Below are 23,840 nucleotides of genomic sequence, written 5' to 3'. Positions count from 1 at the left end.
GAACCATTTTAAAGTTTGGCTGCAGCACAGTGATTGGCTGCTGGAGAATGAGGTGAATGTAATAGGTTATAGACAACGCCCGTTGATGAGCTGATTATAAGCAGCTGTGGAGTGAATGTATATATACCCAGTCTTCCTGAAAGAACCTGCGCTGAGCTTAATTTAAATGTATTACCAAATATCACTCACTTACATCCTGCCTTCACTGCCTCCATTGCTCTGTTTTGAAACATGTATTTAATATGTCTCAGTGTGTTATTTATGTAATTTTAATAATGAATTGTCTGTAACAGTTCAAAGTAATCAAGTTTATGACCACTTGAAATGTAGGGTGAAATAGTGCAAGTATCCAACTAAAGTACTACAGTAAATGCACTTTTTGCCCTTGATTTGAAGCTTAATAATCAATCAAATAAACAGTAAAGTAATGAAGTGTCTCTTAATACACTTTTTTTTCAAAGCATTATCCATAAACCGATAGTTATTTGGAAAGAAATGTGGATATCCTTACTATTCTAACAATGATAGCAGAACAGAAGTGTGACTCATGGTTTAGATTAGAATAAGGACTGCATGTTCTCATGAGTGTTTACTTAAACAAACATGTGTCTTTTGAGTCAACAAGTTTGTTATTGAGGCAAATATGTTCCGTTGTTAGAGGTCATTCCTTCTTCATAACATTTTACTAATGGCACCTGAGGTAATTTTTCTATTAAATAATTTCTTAGAAGATAGCCAAGAGTAAGTGGACATTTTTCCTGGACTCAGTTCTTAGACTTCTTAAGGCACTAAACAACTTTGAAAACAGGTACTGCAACTTCTACGTGATAAAGTTAATTTAGGGATGCCGTTAGATTGGCTTTGATCATTCATTCACAGACAGAAGCATCTTAAACCTATATATACTGTGGTTAGTGTTTTTCTCCAGAGGCTGGCTGGGAGCTGTAATATGGAGATCTGACTACACAAGGTCTATTTAAGTACCTCTGGTTCCCTCTTCTGGGAGGTTGAGGAACAAAATAGCCACCCATTTTAATATTGTACTATCACACATTATAAGTCTAATTGTTTCAATGTTTCCAAAATGGCACAGAGGAAATGTACCTGCCAACAAAATGTGCTGCTATGCAACCGGTTGAGATTGTTCCAAGCAAAAAGTGGAGCTCTTATTGTGACAAAAACAAGACAAAACAATAAGCCTAAACATGAAATTATATTACACCATAGATATTACACCATTACACAAGTGGTTTTCCTATACTCAACATATCTGACAACTGATGAGACTTGAATTGGATTGAAAACCTGCAAAACAGATCGCTGTGGTTTGCCTATCCTATATTGTGCAACTAACATTCCCATTCACAGCAGCACACACCATATTTCAAACTTGGGCTGGCTATAGTTCCAGTAAAACACTTAAGCAGTGTTTGTTGACTTTCTAATTTTCTTTCCTAAGCAGATAACCTATCGTTTCTTTACTTTAAAAAAAAAAGAAGGAATTACCAAAGGCGTTACTTATATGTATCCATGCAATCAGTAAAACCTCCAAAATGAATAATCTGCCAAAAACACGAAATTGTTTGACCAAAGATACTCTCTCTGATAAGACACCTTTCGGCAATTAAATAATACAATATTTTATTTTGAAAACAGGGCTTTTATTTTGAGGAGCCGAAATCGGATAAGGAGTAGCTAGCTAGCAGACGATATTGAAAGTATTTGACGTGACCTTAACATCTATAGTACATTATTTGATAACACACAACATTAGGCTCGGTTAGAAAATAACGTGGTCGACTGTCTGCAGCGTTAGATAGATGTGCATGTTATTTAAAAGCTACAAGCTACGTCTAATTCACACTCCGTTGCTCCTCTCTCATCACACAGCGAGTTTCGCTAGCTTACCAGTTCGCTTGGTGAGCTTTCGTTAGCTAATGAGTAATACTAGACTACGGTGTATCTGGCACTCTGATTAAGAGTTGAACCCATACAGTCTATGGTTGAACCGCATCGATAGCGTACTGTTCGAGAAACGTATATTAGTGTTCTAGCGAACAAAATATACACAAATATAATAACAATTCTATATAGGATAATGGCGTGGCTGGTCCCATGGTGTAATGGTTAGCACTCTGGACTTTGAATCCAGCGATCCGAGTTCAAATCTCGGTGGGACCTCACCCTTTTCATCGAGTTACTGTCAAATGTTGTTAATGCTGCTTTTGATTTGTGCGGTTTAAAGGTGGTAGGTAAATGTAGACACTGAGAATACGTGGTGAAAAAAACTTGAACCAGACTTACCGCACTTTCCTAGTAACAACACCTATTCGAACAACCATTTTTTTCTTTTTTTTTTCTAAAATGCAATACTGTCAAAAATATATTGCTATTAACACTATTCCTCGATTTTAAACACAAGCATGAATCCCGTTTACGGCATTAACATTCTTTACATTGATGTTGTATATTTTAGTATACATTTTTTATATATGCACAGATTTGACATGTAGGCCTATTTGGTATGCAAACAAGTAAAACATCTTATAATATAATGGACATCACATGAAGCTTGACGCATACACACTGTATTTGAAGGATTTTTATTACTTAAAATGTCCTGTGAAATATGACATACACCATTCTTCTCAGAGGCTTAAAATATATTACTTCTTTTACATACAAATCCATTATTAAAAAATAATAACTGCGCTGGAGACATAATACCGCATCAGAAATAGAAAACACACAAGTACCAAACAACAAAATGTATTGATAAAAAAACTGAATTTCAAAATGTCTTTACACAAAAATTAAGTCTTTGGCTTAAAGTGAAACTCCCCTGTAAGACATAACATACTTATTATGTCTTGCCTTAAGGTTATTTAAATACGGCTGTGACTAATATGTGATATGGAGGGAGTTTTCGGGTACCTTTTCTTTTTTAAATTACTTCCACAACACTGCAGATATTTTTATATTATCTCAATGAGACTGTCCCTTTACTCTAACTACAAAGTAAGGCTATATTTTATTTCTAGCTCTAGAAATAATATTTCAATAATCCGGTCCACCACCTTTAAATTACATTCCTTCATTTAAAAACTGATTTAAGGCTGACTCCCCATTGACTTTCTTATGTAGCCATACACATGTTGTTTAGACATCTGTCTGTGTTTTAAATTGTAGGAAGGAGGTTAAGCATTATACATTTATACATCTGTGGACAAAATACACTTTTTAATATTATAGTTGCATCAAGAATCCAATGTTGATTGTGACAAATATGTGTGTTAATTGACTTTAAATGTCTCCTCAGATAATGAATACACAATATATTCAATTACTTCCTTTACTCTTTTTGTATACATTGCATAAGGACACAAATTGCAATAGTGCCCCTTTATACTTATAAACATGACTCATACATTTAAAAAACATGTTTCCTTTAGCTATAAGTATAATGTAAAGACACTTTAACACAAATAACAGTGTAATACATGGATTGTCCCTTATGCAGCTTGTGCATTTTTTGTACATTATGTGAACTATTTGAAACAGATGGATAGAAATAAAATTGATTTATTCACAGCAAAATAAAAAAAAACATTTGGCAAAAGTAAACAAAGTAAGCTCAATTTTTGGTTTGTTCACTAATCCTATTGAAGATTTTGCTCCGTAACCTGACGTATAAAACAATACTTTACCTTACAGAGTGTGGATCTGTCAGAACTGGATTCTGTTTTTAAAACAGTCAGAGTTGTGCCAACAAATGTAGTCACAAACACACTTCATTAAAAATCTCATCCCCCAAAATCCCCAATGGTCCGAAATGTTCAAATGTCGCCTGCTCGCTCATCTGCGTAGCTGAGGTCCCAGCATGACTTTGTTGATAAAGTTGACAATGGCCACTGCTGGCTGCTCTGGGTCCATCTCTGCAAACAGGTGACACACGTTCTCTGTGGCGCTGCCGGTCCGCCTCGCCACAAAGCCAAACATCCTGCACCAAAAATGAAGGCATTACATTTTACTGTTTGGAAAAGGGCAAAAAAACACATCTGGTTGTGATTAGCTGCCATGCAAAAAGCACATTGTACCAGTGAGTAATATGTTTTGCCAAGAGAAGCACAGTGAAGCAAGCACTTACTTGCTTGACGTGCTATCAGAATTAGTCCACCTGAAGCACGGGCACACAAATAGAGACGCAGAGACAAAACGTCGGAAAACATGAATATCAGACATTGAGACTGTTTAAAAAGACTAGAGTAGGCACATTACATTCATTCATTCAAGTCCTCTCAAAGTGAAACATCAGACAAATAACAGAACACTTATATTTATAAAATATAAGTCAATACAGGGAGTATTTGTCCAGCAGCAGCAAACTGCCTTTTTTAGATAATCAGCCAAAATATACGAGCACATTCATTAAATCATACTGTCAAGGCCTGTCTCTCCAAAATCTCAGTGACTCACCTCTGGTCTCGGGGGTTGATACTGCTGAAAGTTACACTGTTGATCGGGTAATGTCTCCTGAAAAATAATCTGTGTACATACAAACAGTATTAATTTGTATTTGCAATCAGCTTTAAGTATCCAATCTGAGTTATACAAATCAAATGCACCTGTTACATCCATTGAATTGAAAATGTCATCGATGCTGCAAGTCAATTGTTTTGTATAAGATATACCTTCTTTTGCTGTCGGTCAGAGTGATGCCCTGAGCAGACACTTTGAAGTGGACCACTGTTGCCACTGGACGTGGATTCAGGGCCAAAGTACACTTGGTAGCCTTTGAGATGGCCTCGGGGCCTGTCAACGACTCGGTTTCCACAGAGTTCAGGTACAGCACGTTGCAAGCTTGTTTATGAGAAAGAAGGGGAAATATGAACGTATGAGGTTTGAGCAGTCTCTGCTGGTCAAACGTGATAACTGCAACTATGTTGCTGCATGTTATCCTCTTAAGGAAGTTAAACGGATTCACCAAAAACACAACATGTACTACCTGCTCCTTGTTTGAGGAGGTCAGCCGCTGTGCTGGTGTTTGTTGCGCTCTGCATCTCCTGAAGCTCCCCCACCAGATCTGAAACATCAAAGCCTGTATTTACAAAACAATGCTTTATAGATTATTGAGAGTCCAGTATATAGCTGTTTTAAATCGTTAAAACCTTCAATTGTACTCTGATATTACATATTTCTTACATGAAAACAATTGATATTTAGTTTTCTGGATGAAGATCATGACATCTAAATGTTATTATTCTGAGTTTACCTTTTTCTGGGATGCGTAGGGCACAGGGCAGAGAGATGGGAGTTATTGAGTGCTGGTACACCAGGGCAGATAAACTTCCTGAATCAAAAACAGAGAGAGAAAATAGGTGACACAGATTATAATTATTACAGATAAGAAGGCATTAAAAGGAAGACAACAAGAAAGTAAATAACAACAAAACGCCTTTAGGTTTACAGCTTAAAAACGATCCGTTTCAGTATCTCGCACAAAACTAAATATGTGAAACGCATTGCGGCAGGTGTCTCCCACATAACTGACCGAAGTAGGACTCGTTCTGACAGCCCTTGATCTTGACTCCCCGTGGCCCCGTCTCGATGAGGAAGTGTCTCACCAGCTGTTCCAGAGGGTCCCCTGGGAGAGAGGAGAGGAGGGAAAGTAGGCAGATTGTCATGCTGGAGAACATACAATATCAAGATGCTGATGCTTATAGACATAGCAAAGCCATAATGTCACAACATCACTGGGAGAAAAAAGATACAGGAATAATAATTAGCGCTTGATAAAAATGGTTATTAATCATATTCAAGTATACCATACTGGCATCAACTTATATCCACTAGGATGGTGTCAGGTGTCTGTTTTATTCAGATCTGGGGCTAGACTGAAATATAATGCTGTTTTATAGAATATTTATATTTGATTAATATGTGATGATTTCTGATTGTGAAGGTTACATTTCGAAATACATTCTATTGACTTTAATAGCATAGTATAGTATTAATTTAACTTTCTCTTTTGGACAGCAGTTATCTTGACTTGCCATAGTAGGAAAAGCACAATTGATGCTCATAACATGAATCAGTCTTTTGTATTCAAGTGTCAAATGTGAGGCTTTGCAGTGTGACAGTGAGCAAGACCTATAGGATCATACCTTTGCAGCCAGTGATGTTAGCGTTAGGAGGAGGGGTGGCCACTTTGAGGGCCAGGCCGTACGCCCCCTGGAAGGAGTTACTGTCTCTGATGAGGAAGGTTCCTGGTCCCTTGTCCTTCAACACAGCTATGGCTACAGTAGAGAAGACACATTACAGTTTGGGTGTAAAGTGTTAAATAACAGATGCAAAAAGACAACATTTGGGTTTCATGTCCCGTGCTGCTTCTAGTATGAGGTATTTAATTGAATGACTACATCATTGATGGTCAAATAGGATAACATTGTTTGGTAATGATGATTTCGAACATAGCATCATCCTCACCTTGGTCTCTGGAGATGCCTGGCTTGTACCAGTACTTGGAGCTGTCCTGAACAAACTTAGCATTGACCTTTATTTCGGCCTCCTCCCTGCAGCTGTGTTGTGAAGACCCCCGTCTCTGCTCTCCCACAGAGGGGGAGAAGGTAACGTGGTGCGCGGGGGCAGGAGCTGAGGTCATCCGGAGTAGAGAGTTGTGTCCGTTAAGGGGTCCTTGTGGGGCAGAAAGCCGCTTCTTCTCGGGTAGCGGGGGCTGGATGGCGGGGATGGTGACTGCAGTGTACCCAGTGTATGGTACATGAGGGACGTTTAGTAATGGGTAGTAATATGGCGCTATGGGAAAGGTGGGTGTTTGGTATCCGTCGGGCACGGGTGATGGAGGTTTGGTGTCTGTTGAGCCGTCTCTCTCTGGAGTCAGCCTCTGTCCTACTGCGTCTGTAGATGGTGAAGAGCGCTGTGGGGAACAATAAAGGTCTGGGGAACCAATAGGAGAGTTAGGGGAAGTGTTGGAAGGGCTGGAGCTGAGGCTGGTAGAAAGGTTCATGGATACGCCTCTGCTGCCCTCAGAGGGTGTATCACTAGGAAGGGCGGAGCCATTTAGTTGGACTTGCACTGGAGTGATGTGGACGGTAGCGTAAGTTGAAGTCTTTGATGCTATGTTAGATCCGTCTGCACTTCCTGTGATCTGGGCGACGACAAGTTTACCATCAGAGCTCAAACTCTGCTCACTTGAGGCTTGTGTGGAGTTTATGGATATGTTAGAACTTTGGGTTTGTGTTTCACTCGTTACTGGTGTGATGCTGGTGGTTGTGCTGGACTCCAGATGTGTCGAGGCTTCCTGGCTTTGAGGAGGGCTATCGGCAGTTACACTAAGAGAAAGACAAAGTATAGTGAAACAAGTTAATTATCTAGAAATCAGGATTAATGTCATTTTATTTTCAAAAGAAAAGTTTCTCCCACCTGTCCTCTGTGTGTGTGGGGCTGCTGCTACCAATGATTGTGTAGTCATTATCAGAGTCCAGTCCAGGAGTGCTCGATTGTCCATTAGAGTCTGATTTACCCTCTGAACCCTGGGATATTTCATCTTCCACGTTAGCCTTTGCCTGTTCCACTTCAAGAAGTAAGATACAAAAAGATCAGATGATGGTATAACAAGAAATACAAAAATAAATAATATTTTAAACATTTAAAGTAAAAATCCCCATTGTATATATCAACCCAGAGTCCTGATTGGGTCTTATTTGCAAACCAGCACCCACAAGCACCCGCAAACTCAGTACCAGAATTGACCCTTTAATATAAATCCTGCAACATGAATAATCAAACACACAGGCTGCTATATAGTCACTCACTTTAAAGTGCTCTTTTTTTACCTGTTTTAAGCTAAATATATAATTTTTGTTGAGCTCATACCCATTATTTTTATTTTTTAACCCGTTACCCCTATCAAGTCACCTTTGGGTTGCTCAGCGTGCTGCTGGTCTCTAGAGGGGGTCTCGGGCAGCCTGCCCCTCCCAGGAGAGGGGCTACTGGTAGGCAGAGGTGACGCTGATCCAGAGTGATACCCTGAGACGTAACCCCGGCTCTCATGGCTCTCGGCTGGAGACGACTGATAAGGAGAGCATGGACAGGAGTGGCGGGGCTGTGGAGGAGTGTGATACCCACTGCTGGCTCCATCCCGCACATCCATCAGAGACTGGGGGCTGGGGTAGCCTTGATGAGGTCCAATGACATATCTATGATCCGGGTTTGGATTCTGATCCAAGGTGGAGTGGCAGACGCGAAATGCGGGCATGGCTGGTTTGCACTGCCAGAACTCTGCCTCTCTCGCCACCTCCCATGGATTTTCACTTTCCCATAGCGGAGGCGCCTCCCTTGTTCGTTGTACTCCTTGGGACCAGTGTGGATTTTCTGATTGGTCGGGGTGCAAAGGGTGGAACGCTCTAACTGATTGGTGCTCTCGTCTGTTGGAGCAGTCCCGACAAGCGCAGCCAGAGGACGACGTTGGAGAGCCAAAGAACATTTCCCTGTAAGGGCTGGAGGGAAGTGATGGATGGGAGTGATGAGAGGAGGGGTTGTGGCCGGAATAATGGAGCAGGTGACACTCCTCCCCAGTGCAAAGTCTGTTTAAGGCTGGGAGGGTGTGGCTGTGTGGGTGGGTGTGTTCAGGGCTCGTATAAGGGTAGCAAGGCCTGTGCAGACAGGGCAGGGGAGGGGCTGGGGTTGGACGTTCCCATGGTAACTCTGGTAAAGGATGCCCACTATGTCGATGGCAGAGTTCCATATGAGTTGAATGAGGAGGTGGGGACACAGATTTGGTTGGTAAGGCCGGCAGAGTTTGGCTTTTCGGGTTCTTTTTAACGCTGTTGCAATGGCCGTGACAATGACCTTCAGAATGGCATGGTTCCCGTTCCCTCTCCCATCTGCCATCGCCACACTTTGTAGTCGAACGTCCACAACTCGAGATCTCTCGCCTCAAACCTCCAAGATTTGATGGGTCTCCATCATCTAAAATCGCAGTCTCTCTATCCTTCTCTTTCCCTTTTCTTTTCTCTTTTGTGCCATCGACCCCGTCTCCTCTCCTCAAGGGACAGTCAGGGTTTTCTCTTGATGAGCGGATTATGGGTGGAGATGCGTCTTCCAGGTGATCAGAGGGAACTGACGAGCGGCTGGAGTCAGAGGTGTAGGTGAGAGGCTGGGTGTGGCTGGGAGTTGGAGGCTTAACTGTTGGGCTGCTGGTGAGGCATCCGTTGGGTGAAGCTGTTGAGGCCGTCAAGCCCGGCCCACGACGTTTCCTCACCTGGGCATACAGACTGCCGTCCAGAGGACCCCTCGTATGAGGAATATCTGTAAAATACAAGAAGAGATTAATGTGTTATTCTTGTAACGTGGAATCGTGGATACACTTAAACTTGTGTGTGCGCATGTTTTTTACTTTCAATGCTGTCTTGGTGGTGCAGGTTGAAGTTCTCATAAGAATCCCATCTCACCACAGGGTCCGACGTGTTGATGTCCACTTTGATGGAGGCGTCATTCTTGCTGTATTCTCGACCTTGGAAACCGGACATTTTGATACAAAGTTTATGATAATATACAAAAATAGAAACAGTGGCAGGGACACACAGACAGTTGAAAATAATTACCTTTCATTTTTTCAGGCCCGTTGGAGAAGATAAACTCAACTGTAGCATCTGGAGAGAACCTGTCATCTACAGAAATAAGAACATAAAGGCAATGTCTAAAATATCCAGATGCTGATAAAAACAAGAAAGTGCATTCTGTGAAGTGGAAACACCAAAGGTAATAAATAAAGAGACTTGCTTTCACTCATCATAATGGAAACAGAGACATTCAAAGAGTTTCTTTTTAGCTTCATGCATGAGTGTAATGTTATCTGTACATTGCATGCATACGTCAGCATGTAGCACTAAGGGCAACTGCCATGAGACTGCTGCTTACCATGTACAAGCATTTCCCCTTCATCTCAACTGACACTGTCATTTGATATTTGTCTCAGAATACACACATCCCCACAATGGACTGCGGCTCTATAATAAGTGGCTCTTGAATTATACAGCTGTGTGAACCATTTCAAGGAAGCAATAGAAATATACATGAGTTTTCCATTTGATCAGCACTATTTTTGCAATCTATTGAATATATATTCAATATATACTGATGTGTCCATTTTAGTAAAGCAGTAGTCTAAACACTTCTCAAGGCACGTACGTTTATTTAGTAAGCACATTTTAATACAAGGCGATTTCATAGAAACACGCAGCAGAAATTGCTTCATTTAAATGAAAACGCCAAGGATAAATAAAAAACAAATAAACATAATTGCTTTAAAACGAAGGCTGTATTATTACAACATTTTACAAGTCAGATTAAAGCATAAATCTTAAATATCCTGTAAGAAATACTGAGCGAGGTAGTGAGTTCCACAGTTAGGAGCATAATAAGAGCAGACCCTCTCACTGGTACTTTTACGGGACACAAAAGGAACATTTTAAAGGAAAACAGTGGAAGACTTTAGCGTTTTGACTGTAAAACAAAATATGCTTTTTTACCTATGCAGGCCAGGTCCAGTTCAGTCTTGCCAAACCACAGCTGGGCTCCGTGGACAGTGCAGGTGTGGAACTGGACCCTGAACACCACCTCCCTCTCTGCTGCTCGACTCCGCCTGTGGTAGCACTTCACCTGCAGAAAGATGGAGGTAAGACACCGATTCTCAAACATAGGCTATTTTACATGGACTCGGATGTATGTAGATACAATCAATAAATACATTTTGTATTTGCTTCATGAAAGTGTTCTTTTAAGTCGGATCATATGTCTTTGGTGCGTGTTGCTGCCGTGTAAATTGATTACCGTCCGAGACAAATAAAGTGCTTAGATGTCTCCCTAGAGTGCTAAGGGCTCTGAAGGTTTTTACCCTCGCAAAGACATGCACGACAACTTAAGAAAACAATTGAGCATGCATTTTTATGGTCTTTAGAGGATCTATTGGGAATCTAATCAGGAACTTTTGAAAGGAAAAGTTACATCACAGTCAGGAAAGATTTAGTTTCTTTTTTGTATAAACAATTGAAGGATTGAAGTGAAGTCCAATGTGTTGGTAGGATTCAAATGAAAGTCTCATTCTCACCATAATATCCCCCTTTAATAAAAGTGCTGGCTCCATAGTCACACACAGCTTCCTTGCCCTGGAGCTCTGGGGATCACTTAATACACACACACATACACAGAGTAAAACAACGGCCACAGCAGCTCAAAACACACGTTTAACCAGTCAAAACATGTGTCTGCTGGGTTAAACAGTGGTAAACACATTAACCTCAACGTAAGCACAGAGCAGCCTACACCTAAACACAGACAGCCGCCTGTATAGACAACATGTGTCAGTTAGACAGCAGAAGGAAAAGACTGCCTCAGGGGAGGTGAGCTGAAAACAAAGTGGACATGTACTTACTAGACGCCTGAAGTGTAGACGAGCTGTAGAGATTGGTAGATTTTCAGGAATGGATAGAAACCTGCAGATACAGAAAGAAGATGAGGAGAAAAACTGTTAAGTTTGCAAAAAAACGTTTCATATGTGTTTCGCTCGAACAATGTAAAACACTTTCTGTTGACTTTTCAAAGCTATGAATTAATACAACATCAGTTTCTATAAAACTGACCTCCTCCCGTCTGAAAGTTTGGTAGTGATGGAATGAGGATCTGTTGGAGGAACAGAGGACTGCTGTTCATTTTGATGGTACCTGACAGCAAACCGCCGAAGTAGAAGATGTACCTGAAGGAGAGAGGTGAGGAAATGCAGTCACTGAGGCAAATGACAGCTGCACCAAGTTATATGTGGCAGAGGAGGAAACACTAAGAAATGTCTCACCTGTTCTGAGAGGGCTGGAGGGAAGAGGAGACTTTGTCCTCACAAAACTTCCTCATTGCTAGAGTGGTGAGAGCCTGATCCGCTCTGTGGAGGGATATTAATACTTTAGTACAGATTATAGTTGTAGTGAGGTGAAGATTAGAGTCAATCTAGGCTGATGTTGGTCATTTTGCAATCAATTTAATCTATTCAAAATAGTCCTGGACATTTATTTTTCTTCAGATCAGATCTTGCCAACAACAATTAAGATGTGAAAATACAAAGGAGATATATCTCAGCTAAAATGATGAAGCAATTGATCAATACAAAAATCTATTGTTAATAATAAGTAATTGTTTACAGTTTTGGACTGTTTTTTGGACAAAACTAGCTATTTAAGTATGTCGATTTAGGCTCCAGACATTACACAGACTATCACAAATAATGAGTTGCTTCCCTGCAGTGATTAAATTAACTAAACTATGACTGTAGTAAAACCAGGTCAAAGCTCAGAGGGGACCGTTGCTTCTCTGTAGCGGCTCCCAAACTGTGGAACGCTCTGCCCCTGGAGATCAGACAGGCCTCCACACTGCCTGCTTTTAAATCGCTTCTTAAAACCCACCTCTTCTCCTTAGCGTTTTAACATTAGGCGTTTCAACATCTTTCAGAGTGTTGCTTTTTTGCTTTTAAATTGTTTTTTGTTTTACTTGTACTTGTTTTATGGTGTGTGAGCTGAGCTGTGTTACTTATTTGTATGCTTTGTTTTATCTATTTGCCTGTACAGCACTTTGGTCTGGAGGTTTAAAGTGCTTTATAAATAAAGCTGTATTGTATTGTATTGTAGATGATCAAAAGAGTGTTGGCCTCGATGACAACAAAATGTAACTATGAATAAAGACATGTAGTTGTATGTTTGACTTGATCACAGCACAAGATATATTAATAAGGTAAGGTATGTTGGCAATTTTAGAGGCAGGTATCACATTTTTCCTTGATTGTTTAATGGCAGGTGTAAATTAAAAGCATATAATTAAATTGTACACAAGCTGGTATAACAAGTGCCTTGTTAGATGTATAATGATGCAGCTTACCCCGCTGATATCTTGCTGTAGTGCATGTAGGCTGCCACGATGACCCCAGTCTTCCCTTTGTTTCCCTGTCAGAACACAGATCAAAGTGACGATGAAATATCTTTCGTCACAGTTTTACATTTTCACAGCTAAGCGAGCAGATGTGGATTCAGGTGGTGCTGACCTTGCAGTGGAGGACCACCACGTTGTTGGGGTCAGAGGTCAGCCAGGTCTCCATGGCTTTACAAACAGCACAAATCCTGTCCAGGGGTGGGGCATGAACATCAGGCCAGCCGTAGTCCTGCACCTGAAGCGCAAAGGAGGAAAGATGTTTTTAATTATGTTTGGTTCAAAAGAGTCAGACCCTGTCCATTGACTCAAAAAATACAACGATATTACGATGGTGATCCGTCAACTTTTCAGGTGTAAATACTTTTACCTTTGGGTTAAGTCTGGTGATGTCATGTCTCTTCTCTGATAAATTCAGTAGCTGGAAAAGGCACATAAAAATATATCAGAAATCTATTTTTACATATCAAAAGAAAATAAAAAAAATAATACATTTGAAGAAAGGAAGGGTGGTGATTATACCACCCTGTCAGACCCAAAATAACCGTCCTGGAAAGTGACACAACAATGCAAAATTAAACGTGTTTCATTTATTTGAATACAACCTAATTAACAGCCTCAGAGATAATTATGTTTTCCTTTACAATGATGTGAAGTTTTTATTCCTCATGTGTGCAGTGTTATGACTAACCAAGAACTTGTCTTGGTGCTTGGATTTCAGCATGGAGGCCACTTCCTGTAGGTTTCTGCGGTACCGCTGCTCCTCCAGCTCCGGCAGGAAGAAGACAGAGATGATCCTCTCCGTGATGTATGTGAGGTCAAAGTCATAGTGGCGCTCCATCACATGCTCCATCACTTGTTCCAAACTCTTACTCCTGGAAATTGTGAGAGTTTATTGTTTTAGTGCAGAAAATACAGCCATGAGAGCGGTCTTATTTCATGAGCATTTTATTTCTGTGTATCTATTTTCATGTGTGACTCAGGCTATTCTGTACCTCGGTAGTGAGCCTCTCTTCTTTAGTGATGTAGATTTAGTGGAGCCGTACTGTAAAAACAAGAAAAGAGTAACTCTACTGCCGTTCATTGGGTGATGACATCATATAAACGTACATGTAAACGCTTACCAAGTCTGGTGTTGAGATGCAGGTGGGAGTCACCTGAAAGGAAATGAACACAAGGTTAGTTTTTGCAGCAGAACCACATGTGACACACACGCACACACTGGGAATGAACCAGCACATGCCAAGTCATGTGTTTGGTTTAACGCTCTTGGTACAGCAGCGCTGATGAAGGGATGGAAGGGTGGAGGGAGGAGGAGGAAGAGCTGACAGAGGAGGATGGTAAGATTCATTCTCACTTTCCTTCTGTCATCTGCTGCAGCTCGTTTGAAGAAGTGGCTGTCAGCACAGATCCTGCTGTTCCACATGATGGGTTAGTGACGCATGATGTCAGACCCACACACACACACAAACACACACACACACATACCATGTACTTCAGGGGACATTACATTGACTTACATGCATTTCCTGGAGACTTATCCTAACCTTAACCATAACCAACACATGCCTAACCCTAACCCTAACCCTAATCCTAAACCTAACCAAGTCTTCACCCTAAAATTAATGATTCCCCTCATGGGGACCTCCAATTTGTCCCCATAAGGGAAGCCAGTCCCCACACGTGACTATGTAAACAGATTTAGGTCCCCACAAGTATAGTAATGCTAGACACCACACACACACACACACACACACACACACACACACACACACACACTTATAAAGTCAAAACAAGCGCCAGCAGAAATGTAAAGAACTTAAGGATATTGTATATTTGTATAAGTCATGTGCAAACTGACTATGTTTATTGTGCTGAATATAATACAAATTATTGAGAATGATTTTGTGTTCTTTTGCATCGTAAAGAAGGAATGGAGTGAGAGGGATTAAGATTTACATGTGGCGTGCAGTCCTTGTAGTCCGCTGGTGAGCCAACAGTTAATTTGCCAAAACCACAAACACGCATATACACAGAGAGAAAGAGGAAGAGGAGGGAGCTGAGGTCATTTCAAAAGGCTACAGCCACTTCTTCAGGATTGTTTATCATGAGGACAGCAGTTGACCCTGAAGTAACATGCTAGTAGAAACTGGTGTGTCAGTGCATGTGCTACTTTTCCGACTCATTTGATAAAGTAATTTACCATGCAATCACATCAAATGATTAAAAACAACAATGAATGGAACATACGGAAATTAACTAAATGAGCCGAGAGGCGGAACAAACGTTCCACACAACTACAGGCTCTGAATGTACACCGTAAAGCCCCTGTCACACTGTCCCGAAATTGACACCCGATGGACACACGAATATGGAATTGTGAATTTCGCACGAAGATGGCCCCGAACCACACATGAAGGCAACATTTACATTACATTTAAGACATACAACTGCAATGAAAGTACCAAAAACAATTATGTTACAGTACTATAATACTGTACTGATATCTTCAGACTTTGTTCTTTACTTTATCCGTCGTTATAGAAAATATTACGTTTTCTCCGTAATGTTGTTTCCATAACAACAACAACTTCCTGTCGACTGTCCTTCAAAATAATATATTATATCCTTTTTAGTTTCACAGAACACAAATTGGGTTATTTACATAATATATTTACATGATTTTGTTGTGCAATAAAACAACCCGATGGACACACGATAAAGGAAATGTTCAAATTCGTCTGTGATCGTCGCAACATCGGGCCATTCGTGAGGGCATCTTAAGCCATCGTATGACCGCCGGTGGAGTTTCTCAGGCTCCGGCAGCAACTTCGTGAGCGGTGGCAAAATCTTTGGCATGCCAAAAACTTGCAGAAGGACCTTGCGAAGGTTCATTTTCGTGTTGAATTCGTGTGTCAATTGTGCCCTTCGTAAGGCCATCGTGAGGGCATCTTGTTATCATCGGTGCCCTCGGGCATTCGCCCCGATCAGAGTGAGGGTGAATGCACCGATGATAACACGAAGATGACACGATTTGACAAGATGCCCTCACGAGTGCCTTACGAAGTTGCCGCTCACGAAGTTGCTGCCGGAGCCTGAGAAACTCCACCGGCGGTCATACGATGGCTTAAGATGCCCTTACGAATGGCCCGATGTTGCTACGATCACAGCCGAATTTGAACATTTCCTTTATCGTGTGTCCATCGGGTGTCAATTTCGGGACAGTGTGACAGGGCCTTAAGAGGTGACACCCTGTCAACTTTTGACCTCTGAACTGCTCCATGAGATTGATTGACAGCTGAGCCGCCCCTCTGTGGCCAGTGATGACAGATGTCGGGCAACAGGTTGCAAAGTCAAATGCCTGCAATCATAATGATCTACAACTCTGGAAAACAACAGTATATATATATATATATATACTGCCTACAAATATACTCTCAATATTTGTAGGCAGTACAGTTAAGGAAGGATCAATACTGGATTATATTTCAATACTACATTTTAAATGTACGTTTCTTTTAGATCAATGTTGTAACTTCCAGGTAGATGTTGGTTTACAGACTTTTCTGTAAACCCTTCCTGCTCTCACTTTGACAAAAATAAAGGCACCTAATGATCACTGATTGTCAACTGAGCTCCAGATACATTTTATTGAAAGGGAAATTAGATTTCAGTTCCTGAGAGATAAGGTTAATTTGTTTTTGTCTTTTTACAATAGATCAGAATATCTGCATGTCTTGTAGTCATATAGTGTCGGCAACACAAACATGACACATAATAGAAACAGAGCGAACCATGAAATGAGAAAATGGCTGTATCTCAGAAAAGAGCACATTCAAGTACTTGGTATATATGTATTCACAAGTACCAAGTTAAATGTCAAAGATATGCCTTCGTATGTAGTGTGAAAAATGTTTTCCTATCAAATATATTGAGGACATTTTATTGTGACTAGATTTAAAGATCACAATGTCTGGGTATTTTTCCCTAACATCCTAAATAAAGTCAGAGACTAATGTCTGTATTGAAAGTTCAACTTTAACACTGGAAATCCATTTGATTTGCTGCTAATATCCTAAATATTGTAGAACAACTAATGTGCTGCATTCTCTAGAGTAATACAACTAATCATGTATCTTTAGTTCATTTCAATTTATTGTAATGTTCTATATTTCCAAGATGGGAACAATGGCACCTTGGAACATTACATAGAAGATGGGTTTTCAATGACATGACATAAACCCAAATAACAGCTTTCTTACTTAATGGCACTCACACAGACAGGAGATGGCAAACAACATTACAGAGGGGGCACAGAGAAATACTGACAGAGAGATTAGGAGAGCGTGATGGGGAAGAGGGAAACATAAACAGACATGTGATCCAGAGAGGAATGAGTAAAATGAGGAGTGAAGGGGAAAAGGGCATGCTGTAATTGGTTACAGTGTGGTAGGGAACATTCAACAAAATGTGCGACTGCTGAACTGACAAGATGATGCCAGTAAGTGAATATCTTTATGCAGATCTCTTTCACACTGACAGACGATGTATTTAATTCATATTTGTTTAAATCAATGAGTTTTTATAGTTGATCAGTTATTTTCACAATCCACCACAGCATAATAATAATCTGTACGTTCCAGTAATGCACAGCGACAGTTCACAAACACGTTATAAAACCTACAGTAGGAAATTAAAGAACACGGAGATTCAGCCATAGGGGAGAACTCTTCTCTTAATAGGCTTAATAATGGTAGTTAAGTGAATAAAGTGGCTGGCTGCTGGAAGGAACAGAAGGAGACAGACACAATGTGCCCATGTGTAAATACACATACACACACACACACACCAGGGTTTCCGCTAGGATTTTTTCTCGCCGGTCAAATGTCCGGACAGAATTAATTTTACCGGACAAATTTGAAACTTACCGTTCATGTTTCAATAATAATAATAAGAATTGTGTAGCAGAGTTTCCGTTAGCAGGTAATTACGGATTAGGACCGGATATGCTGATGTTTAAAACTCAGTTAATGGGGATCGTTTTTATATTGCTTCAGTTTATAATCGTAACAGATCGGAAAAATTCAGATTAATTTTTCAATAAATGATTCCGCAAACAACAAACACCATAATTATTACATTCAAATAAACTACTTGTAGTAGATGAAGTACATTATTCAAAAATGTAAATTAACTTTGAATAATAACACGGGAGAAACGGATCCTCTCTTTTCCTCTCTCCTGACAGCCCGTCAGTTTCTCATGCAGCTCACTAAACAGTGGGCGGAGCTTCAGGTGATTATGGAGCAGCTGATCTGATCTCTCTCTTCCGTCCGGTTACACTTCACTCGCGTTTATGTCCATATCGATCAGATCCAGCTCTCCTGATCGGCCTTTATAGAGAGCACAGATCAAACTATTAAGAGTGAATATCGGACGATAATGATCGACGGCCGATCGATCGGAGCATCGGACATTTTGACCGGCAGGTTTTGAATTTACCGGTTTTTATTAAATTGTACCAGCTAAAAACCGGTAATTACCGGCTAACGGAAACCCTGACACACACATACAAACATGCACACAGAAAAAGACGAGGAATGAACTGACATTCAGCATAAAGACAGAGGAGGAAGACACCGGAGTCAACAGGAAGCAATTTGCAACAGGATGTCAGTGGAGATTGACCTAGGTTCACACATGCACAGATAAACACACACACACACACACACACACACACACACACACACACACACACACACACACACACATACACATACACATACAGTGTTTACATGTGTCTGCGGTGGCTCTGCCAGCCTCAAGGTCTTCATTAATGCATGTGGACTGTACGCTGGAGCCACTGTGAGCAAAGCCATCTGGTTCAGTTTGTCCTGCTCATCAGCAGCATTTACTGAGGTGCCAATGACAGCAATCCATCCCGTCCTCAGAGACTCCCTCACTGACTGTTTAGTAGTTTCAGATTGCCTTGTTCATCAAGTAAAACATTTTATTTTTGTGTTTAAGAAAAAATAACAAACCTGCCAGAGGTGGGATGGATATAAAGCCACTGCTGGCAGCCACAGTCGTAGCTTAGCATTTTTTAGAGGTATATACAGATAATATTTGAATCTCTTTAACCATAATTATAAAGTGCTATAAGTCGATTCTAATACACTCCATGTATGTTTTATACATTTTAGACACAGGAGTTAAAGTAAAGCACCTCTAAAGTCATTTGTTAAACATTTTAGCTTTTAGAGATTCTGATAGATACATTTGGTCAGAGCCAGGCAAGTAGTTTTGCCCTTTTCCAGTACTCCTGTTAGGCTAAGCTAAGCTAACTACTAACCAGCTCAAGCTTCATATTGAACCGAGAGAGATGAGAGTGTTATCGATTCCCTCAACCAACTCCGGGAACAAAAGCAAACACGTGCATTTCCACAAACGTCTAACTATTGTTAGGGCATTATCTCAGGCTTTGGAATGTTTTTCATTACATGGATTTACAACCTTTATTTAATCAACTACAATTTAGATTGCTTGACTGAACAGCTTTAATCTTAAGAATGTAACAGTGGGTCATGGTGAGAAGTTTCCTGGCTGCTTCAGAACAGAGTGACTTCTTTAAAAGTTGTCACTGCTCCATCTTGAATCCCCACTCCTGTTCCATGGAGAGGAAATCCAACAAATCTGTCGAAGCAGCTGAGTCAGTTTACGGGGAAGCGGGAGATAAATGTGAGTGTTTGAGACGGGGGTGTTGGTATGTCGTCCAGGAGGAGCAAGTTTCACTCTGACAGTCGACTCAGAGCTGACACACACTCAGGAGAGGGAGAAGTGAGTAAGACTTCCCGTTTGAAAGTGGAAAAGAAAAAATACCCATGGCTTATTCCAAGCTCCATAGTCTCACAAAAAGACAGTGAAGGCCAAGCTAAATAAAAGTGAGGCTTTTAGTTTTTTTCCCACTGACTCTTACTGTTTCACCCAGGGTACCAGAGGACACATTTAGGAGTGGCTGTGATTTAGGAGGCTTCACATGAAAGTATGGCATCCCCTCTCCTTTTTCTCTCATTATCGCTCTGCCTTTCTTCAGTTTTCTCTCTTTGATCTCTCATTGCTGCATTCTGTCACTCCCCTCTGGTTAACCCCTCTCCTGCTAACCCACACTGTCCTCTCTCATCTTCCAGTGCCCGAGGACAGGATGACCACAATCATCCCTGCCGTGAGATACAAGTATGTGCTCCTCCTGAATAAACAACATCAGATGACACCTCGATGAGCATCACGCATACCCAGGGCAGGTCACTATGTCATAAAGAATAGATGAGGGAAACATGAAGAAGCCAGATTGAGGGTTCAAAGCAGAAATGGGCCAGGGAGTGGAGATGTGGATAGAGATATGAGAGTGAGGACAAGACATCGGGAAGAGAGGAAGGATGAAAGAGGAGGAGAGACAAACAGAAATCAAGAGTGAGTGCTGGATGGGAAGAGAGATGTCAACAGCTGAACACTGACACACAGCAGAGAGATTTCACTGAGCTATTTTGATAGAGCTACTTATTTTAGACTATACGTCGCTCAGAACACTTGAAGGCTCATTTTGTCTATTTCGCCATCAGTGATCTCACACATTCACTTGCAGGCGCAGCAGCAGCAGTGACATTTTGAAGAAATCTGCCAATGGATCTTTACAAAATCGTCCCACTTTGCAATAATTGAAGAATAACACACTTTTATTAAAGTATACTGTCTTCATCCAGTAAAGCACCCTATAAACTGTATTGTTTACTTTTAAGACACATCTCAAACATGTGTATATTTGTATATTGTTAGTTGTAATTTAGCATTTTTTTACCTGCCAAGAAACTATAGCTGTACTTTTATACTGACATTTGACACATAACTTTAAAAAGAGATGCATTATGAATTATGCTCAATCAAACTGTATTGTTTTTAAAACACGTCAAAAATAGAGGCATAGGAGCTGTATCGTTCCTGAAATAATTAACAAGGCTTGCTGTGTATGTATCTCTTTGCTTAACCTCTCAGGAAATGAGAAGCAATGAGTAAATGTAAACATTGAGCTTGCATCCGTGTGAGTGTGTGTGTGTGTGTTTCCCTAATTATTGATAAGAAGAGTGATGCAGCCAAATTAAATCAGCCACGATAAACATTTGTCCACAGTGCACCATGCGGGTGAAGATTATAAAGCGAACACGATGTGACCAGCTTAATGAAGTTACACAGATGCTGTGACCACCTGGTGGGATTTTCTATCCACTTCAACCACCATCCTACTGAGTTCTCCATCTCTATCGACTTAAAGCTGTTTCTAACTCCCTGTTGATGTGCCACGACACGTGGAGCTACTGCAGGACTGCATGTCCCCCCGGTCTCCCGTGGTGAGAGAAGAACCGAACAGAAGACATTTGTTCCATGCTGCTCAAGATACCTCATAGACGAGAAGCCAGAGAAATTCCCAACATCAAGCGCTAGACCGATCAACGGTATAAGCATACTGCAGATATTTCATTATTAACATAAATGATGTCCGATAAGTATCAAGAAATCCCTATAAGAGATTTTTCAGGATCTGTTTCAGCTTGCAGATTACACAAGCATATATTCCATAAAGCAGCAAAATTGCTATATCAATTTATAAATCAGCATGACACATTAGCAGAACAGCTGGTGTGTGTGAGCAGACACGGCAGCCGTCTGTATTTCACTAAGCAACATTAGGATCCATCACATCAGATGATGTTAGGACAGCTGACTGTGTCTGGGATACAAACATTTGTCCCTGTTAGGTGCCCTTTGGTCATAGAGGATTGTCCGTACACAATTAACTACCCAGAGACAGTGTTGAAGTGGATAGATACTGTAGATAGCGAAATGGCATTCTTACAGTATACACGTTACACAGAGAAGATAGTTTAGTGTTAATACAGTTAAAAGTAAGAACAAGTTCTTCATACAGATAGATGCCTGCTGGTATCCAGGCACTTGCAACTGCACACAGAAGCAGACACACATCAGTTTGCTTCAGCTTCAGCAGTTTTCCAAAATGTTACGTCTACAGGCCTATATCAAAAGGCTTTAGGTACAGTTTCCGTATTTAACTAACCTGCACATAAACTGAACTATCTCATTAAAAAGTAAATATTCAGTCACTAGCATTACAAATTAAAATCTGTGTATTTTTTAGTAGGTCACAGCAGGAGTCTCTGCTTCATCTTCTGCACTTGCCTTAATCACAGTAAATGAAATCCTCTTTCTGGGCAAAGCGAGAGCTCTCCGGCTACAGCTTTAATGAAATAATATGCACACTCACATGCCGCATTATCAGAGCAAACTCTGTAAAGGGGCTTAAAGGATGTTAGACTGCAACTCAGTAGCAAAGAAAAAACACACAAAGTACATGAAAGTATTGGCTGACGTGCTGAATACATATATATGAATAAACAAAACTCAAATCAGACACAGAGCATGTTTTTACCTCTCAACAAGCAGCTTCAGTCTCTCCCTCTGCCTCTGAGCAGTCCTGTCTGTAGAGTGGGATACACCACCTCCCTCTCTCCCTCTCATACAAGCTCTCTGCTCACTCTTCTCTCACCAACTCCCTTTGCCTCCCTCCCTCCCTCCCTCTCTCACGATAACACACACTTCCTCTGTGCCAGCAGCATATACAACATAGCCTTTCCCTCTCTCTCTGCTTGTGTCATACGCACAGAGGTCGGGAAGCACGTCAACTGCGCAAGTGCTTTCCCCTTGCGCGCACACACACACACACACACACACACACACACACACACACACACACACACACACACACACACACACACACACACACACACACACACACACACACACACACACACACACACACACACACACACACACACACCACATGCAGACACTGTGCTGCCCTGCAGAGGGCTGCTGTCCAGTGACCTCTCCAGTGGCCTGAGGCTGAGAGAGAGATGACAAGTGGCAGCAGGACAAAGAGGCAGAGTTGCATGCGCTGGCTAAAGGATGCAAAAAAAGAAGAAATAGTAGTGACTGTTATGGAGATGGTACTTGGTTGGCATAACAGACAGATGAAAGCATTTAAAACTGCAAAAAATGGTACAGAGAAGGCGGGAGAAGTGTGACTATAAAACATCATAAAAGTAACAAAGAATGAAGGTAAAAAAAAGAAGATGATGGCAGACAGAAGCAAGAGATGAAGGAAGTATAAATAGAATATGTTGACATATGAGCAGCACGTAGGAGCATACAGTGAAGGCATTGCGTGACATGAAGCAGACAGCAATTTGCAGCCTTGACCTAATGTTTCCCTTTATTTATGAATACCCTCAAATGGGACCACACACACACACACACACACACACACACACACACACACACACACACACACACACACACACACACACACACACACACACACACACAGTATGCCTCCCCAGCTGCCTTTCACTTATTTGCGTCACCCCCCCTCTCTCCCCTGCATGATCACTCACTGGGGCAGGCATCTACGGCACTCTTGTTATTTTCTATATTTAACCTCGAAGCCTCAGATTGATCATCATCCCGTGTGACGATGACCACTCTCGTCCACGGCGCCTGCCTCTCTTGCAGCCACCAAGAGTTGTTTTTGGCTATTGCCGTAGTGACCAGGGAGACGAGTAAGACCAAAATAATAATCCTCTTTTAATACAACAGCTGGTAGAGTCCAGTTGTAGACAGAGTGTGTGTGGAGAAGGAGGACTTTCCCCCCCTGTTATAAATCCTGCAGGCCTTGAGCTGACCTGAAGATCTGAGAATTAAAGGCAATGTGCTTTGGGCTGGGT

At 41.1% G+C, this 23,840-nt stretch overlaps 1 protein-coding gene and 1 non-coding gene across 5 annotated transcripts in view; one reads left to right on the top strand and one right to left on the bottom strand.

Annotated features, from left to right (window-relative positions):
- The first annotated feature begins 2,109 nt into the window (after window positions 1-2,109).
- Window positions 2,110-2,181, top strand: trnaq-uug. The gene has a single exon. It is a non-coding gene; the product is annotated as a tRNA-Gln (tRNA).
- A 406-nt stretch (window positions 2,182-2,587) lies between these two features.
- The window catches only part of LOC117557606 (tensin-2-like), a 35,945-nt gene continuing 14,692 nt past the window's right edge, over window positions 2,588-23,840 (bottom strand). The window contains exons 1-25 of one of the 4 annotated variants that reach the window (XM_034233506.1): window positions 22,487-22,567; window positions 14,112-14,144; window positions 13,983-14,032; window positions 13,679-13,862; window positions 13,358-13,408; window positions 13,103-13,225; window positions 12,940-13,004; window positions 11,870-11,953; window positions 11,661-11,773; window positions 11,453-11,513; window positions 11,129-11,204; window positions 10,551-10,680; window positions 9,624-9,689; window positions 9,416-9,532; window positions 7,936-9,327; window positions 7,441-7,591; window positions 6,487-7,349; window positions 6,165-6,296; window positions 5,552-5,644; window positions 5,273-5,350; window positions 5,006-5,098; window positions 4,692-4,860; window positions 4,477-4,545; window positions 4,148-4,177; window positions 2,588-4,000 (exon numbers count right to left, since the gene is read on the bottom strand). In XM_034233506.1, the coding sequence (XP_034089397.1) occupies window positions 3,856-4,000; window positions 4,148-4,177; window positions 4,477-4,545; window positions 4,692-4,860; window positions 5,006-5,098; window positions 5,273-5,350; window positions 5,552-5,644; window positions 6,165-6,296; window positions 6,487-7,349; window positions 7,441-7,591; window positions 7,936-9,327; window positions 9,416-9,532; window positions 9,624-9,689; window positions 10,551-10,680; window positions 11,129-11,204; window positions 11,453-11,513; window positions 11,661-11,773; window positions 11,870-11,953; window positions 12,940-13,004; window positions 13,103-13,225; window positions 13,358-13,408; window positions 13,679-13,840 (4,263 nt within the window). In that variant the 5' untranslated portion in view covers window positions 13,841-13,862; window positions 13,983-14,032; window positions 14,112-14,144; window positions 22,487-22,567 and the 3' untranslated portion in view covers window positions 2,588-3,855. Of the gene's footprint in view, window positions 4,001-4,147; window positions 4,178-4,476; window positions 4,546-4,691; window positions 4,861-5,005; window positions 5,099-5,272; window positions 5,351-5,551; window positions 5,645-6,164; window positions 6,297-6,486; window positions 7,350-7,440; window positions 7,592-7,935; window positions 9,328-9,415; window positions 9,533-9,623; window positions 9,690-10,550; window positions 10,681-11,128; window positions 11,205-11,452; window positions 11,514-11,660; window positions 11,774-11,869; window positions 11,954-12,939; window positions 13,005-13,102; window positions 13,226-13,357; window positions 13,409-13,678; window positions 13,863-13,982; window positions 14,033-14,111; window positions 14,145-22,486; window positions 22,568-23,840 lie in introns of those variants that run through there. The other 3 variants (XM_034233503.1, XM_034233504.1, XM_034233505.1) reach the window with 3 other exon arrangements.

Source organism: Gymnodraco acuticeps, unplaced genomic scaffold (assembly GCF_902827175.1).
Source record: "Gymnodraco acuticeps unplaced genomic scaffold, fGymAcu1.1, whole genome shotgun sequence".
Lineage (NCBI taxonomy): Eukaryota > Metazoa > Chordata > Actinopteri > Perciformes > Bathydraconidae > Gymnodraco > Gymnodraco acuticeps.
This window is presented reverse-complemented; position numbering and strand designations above follow the sequence as displayed.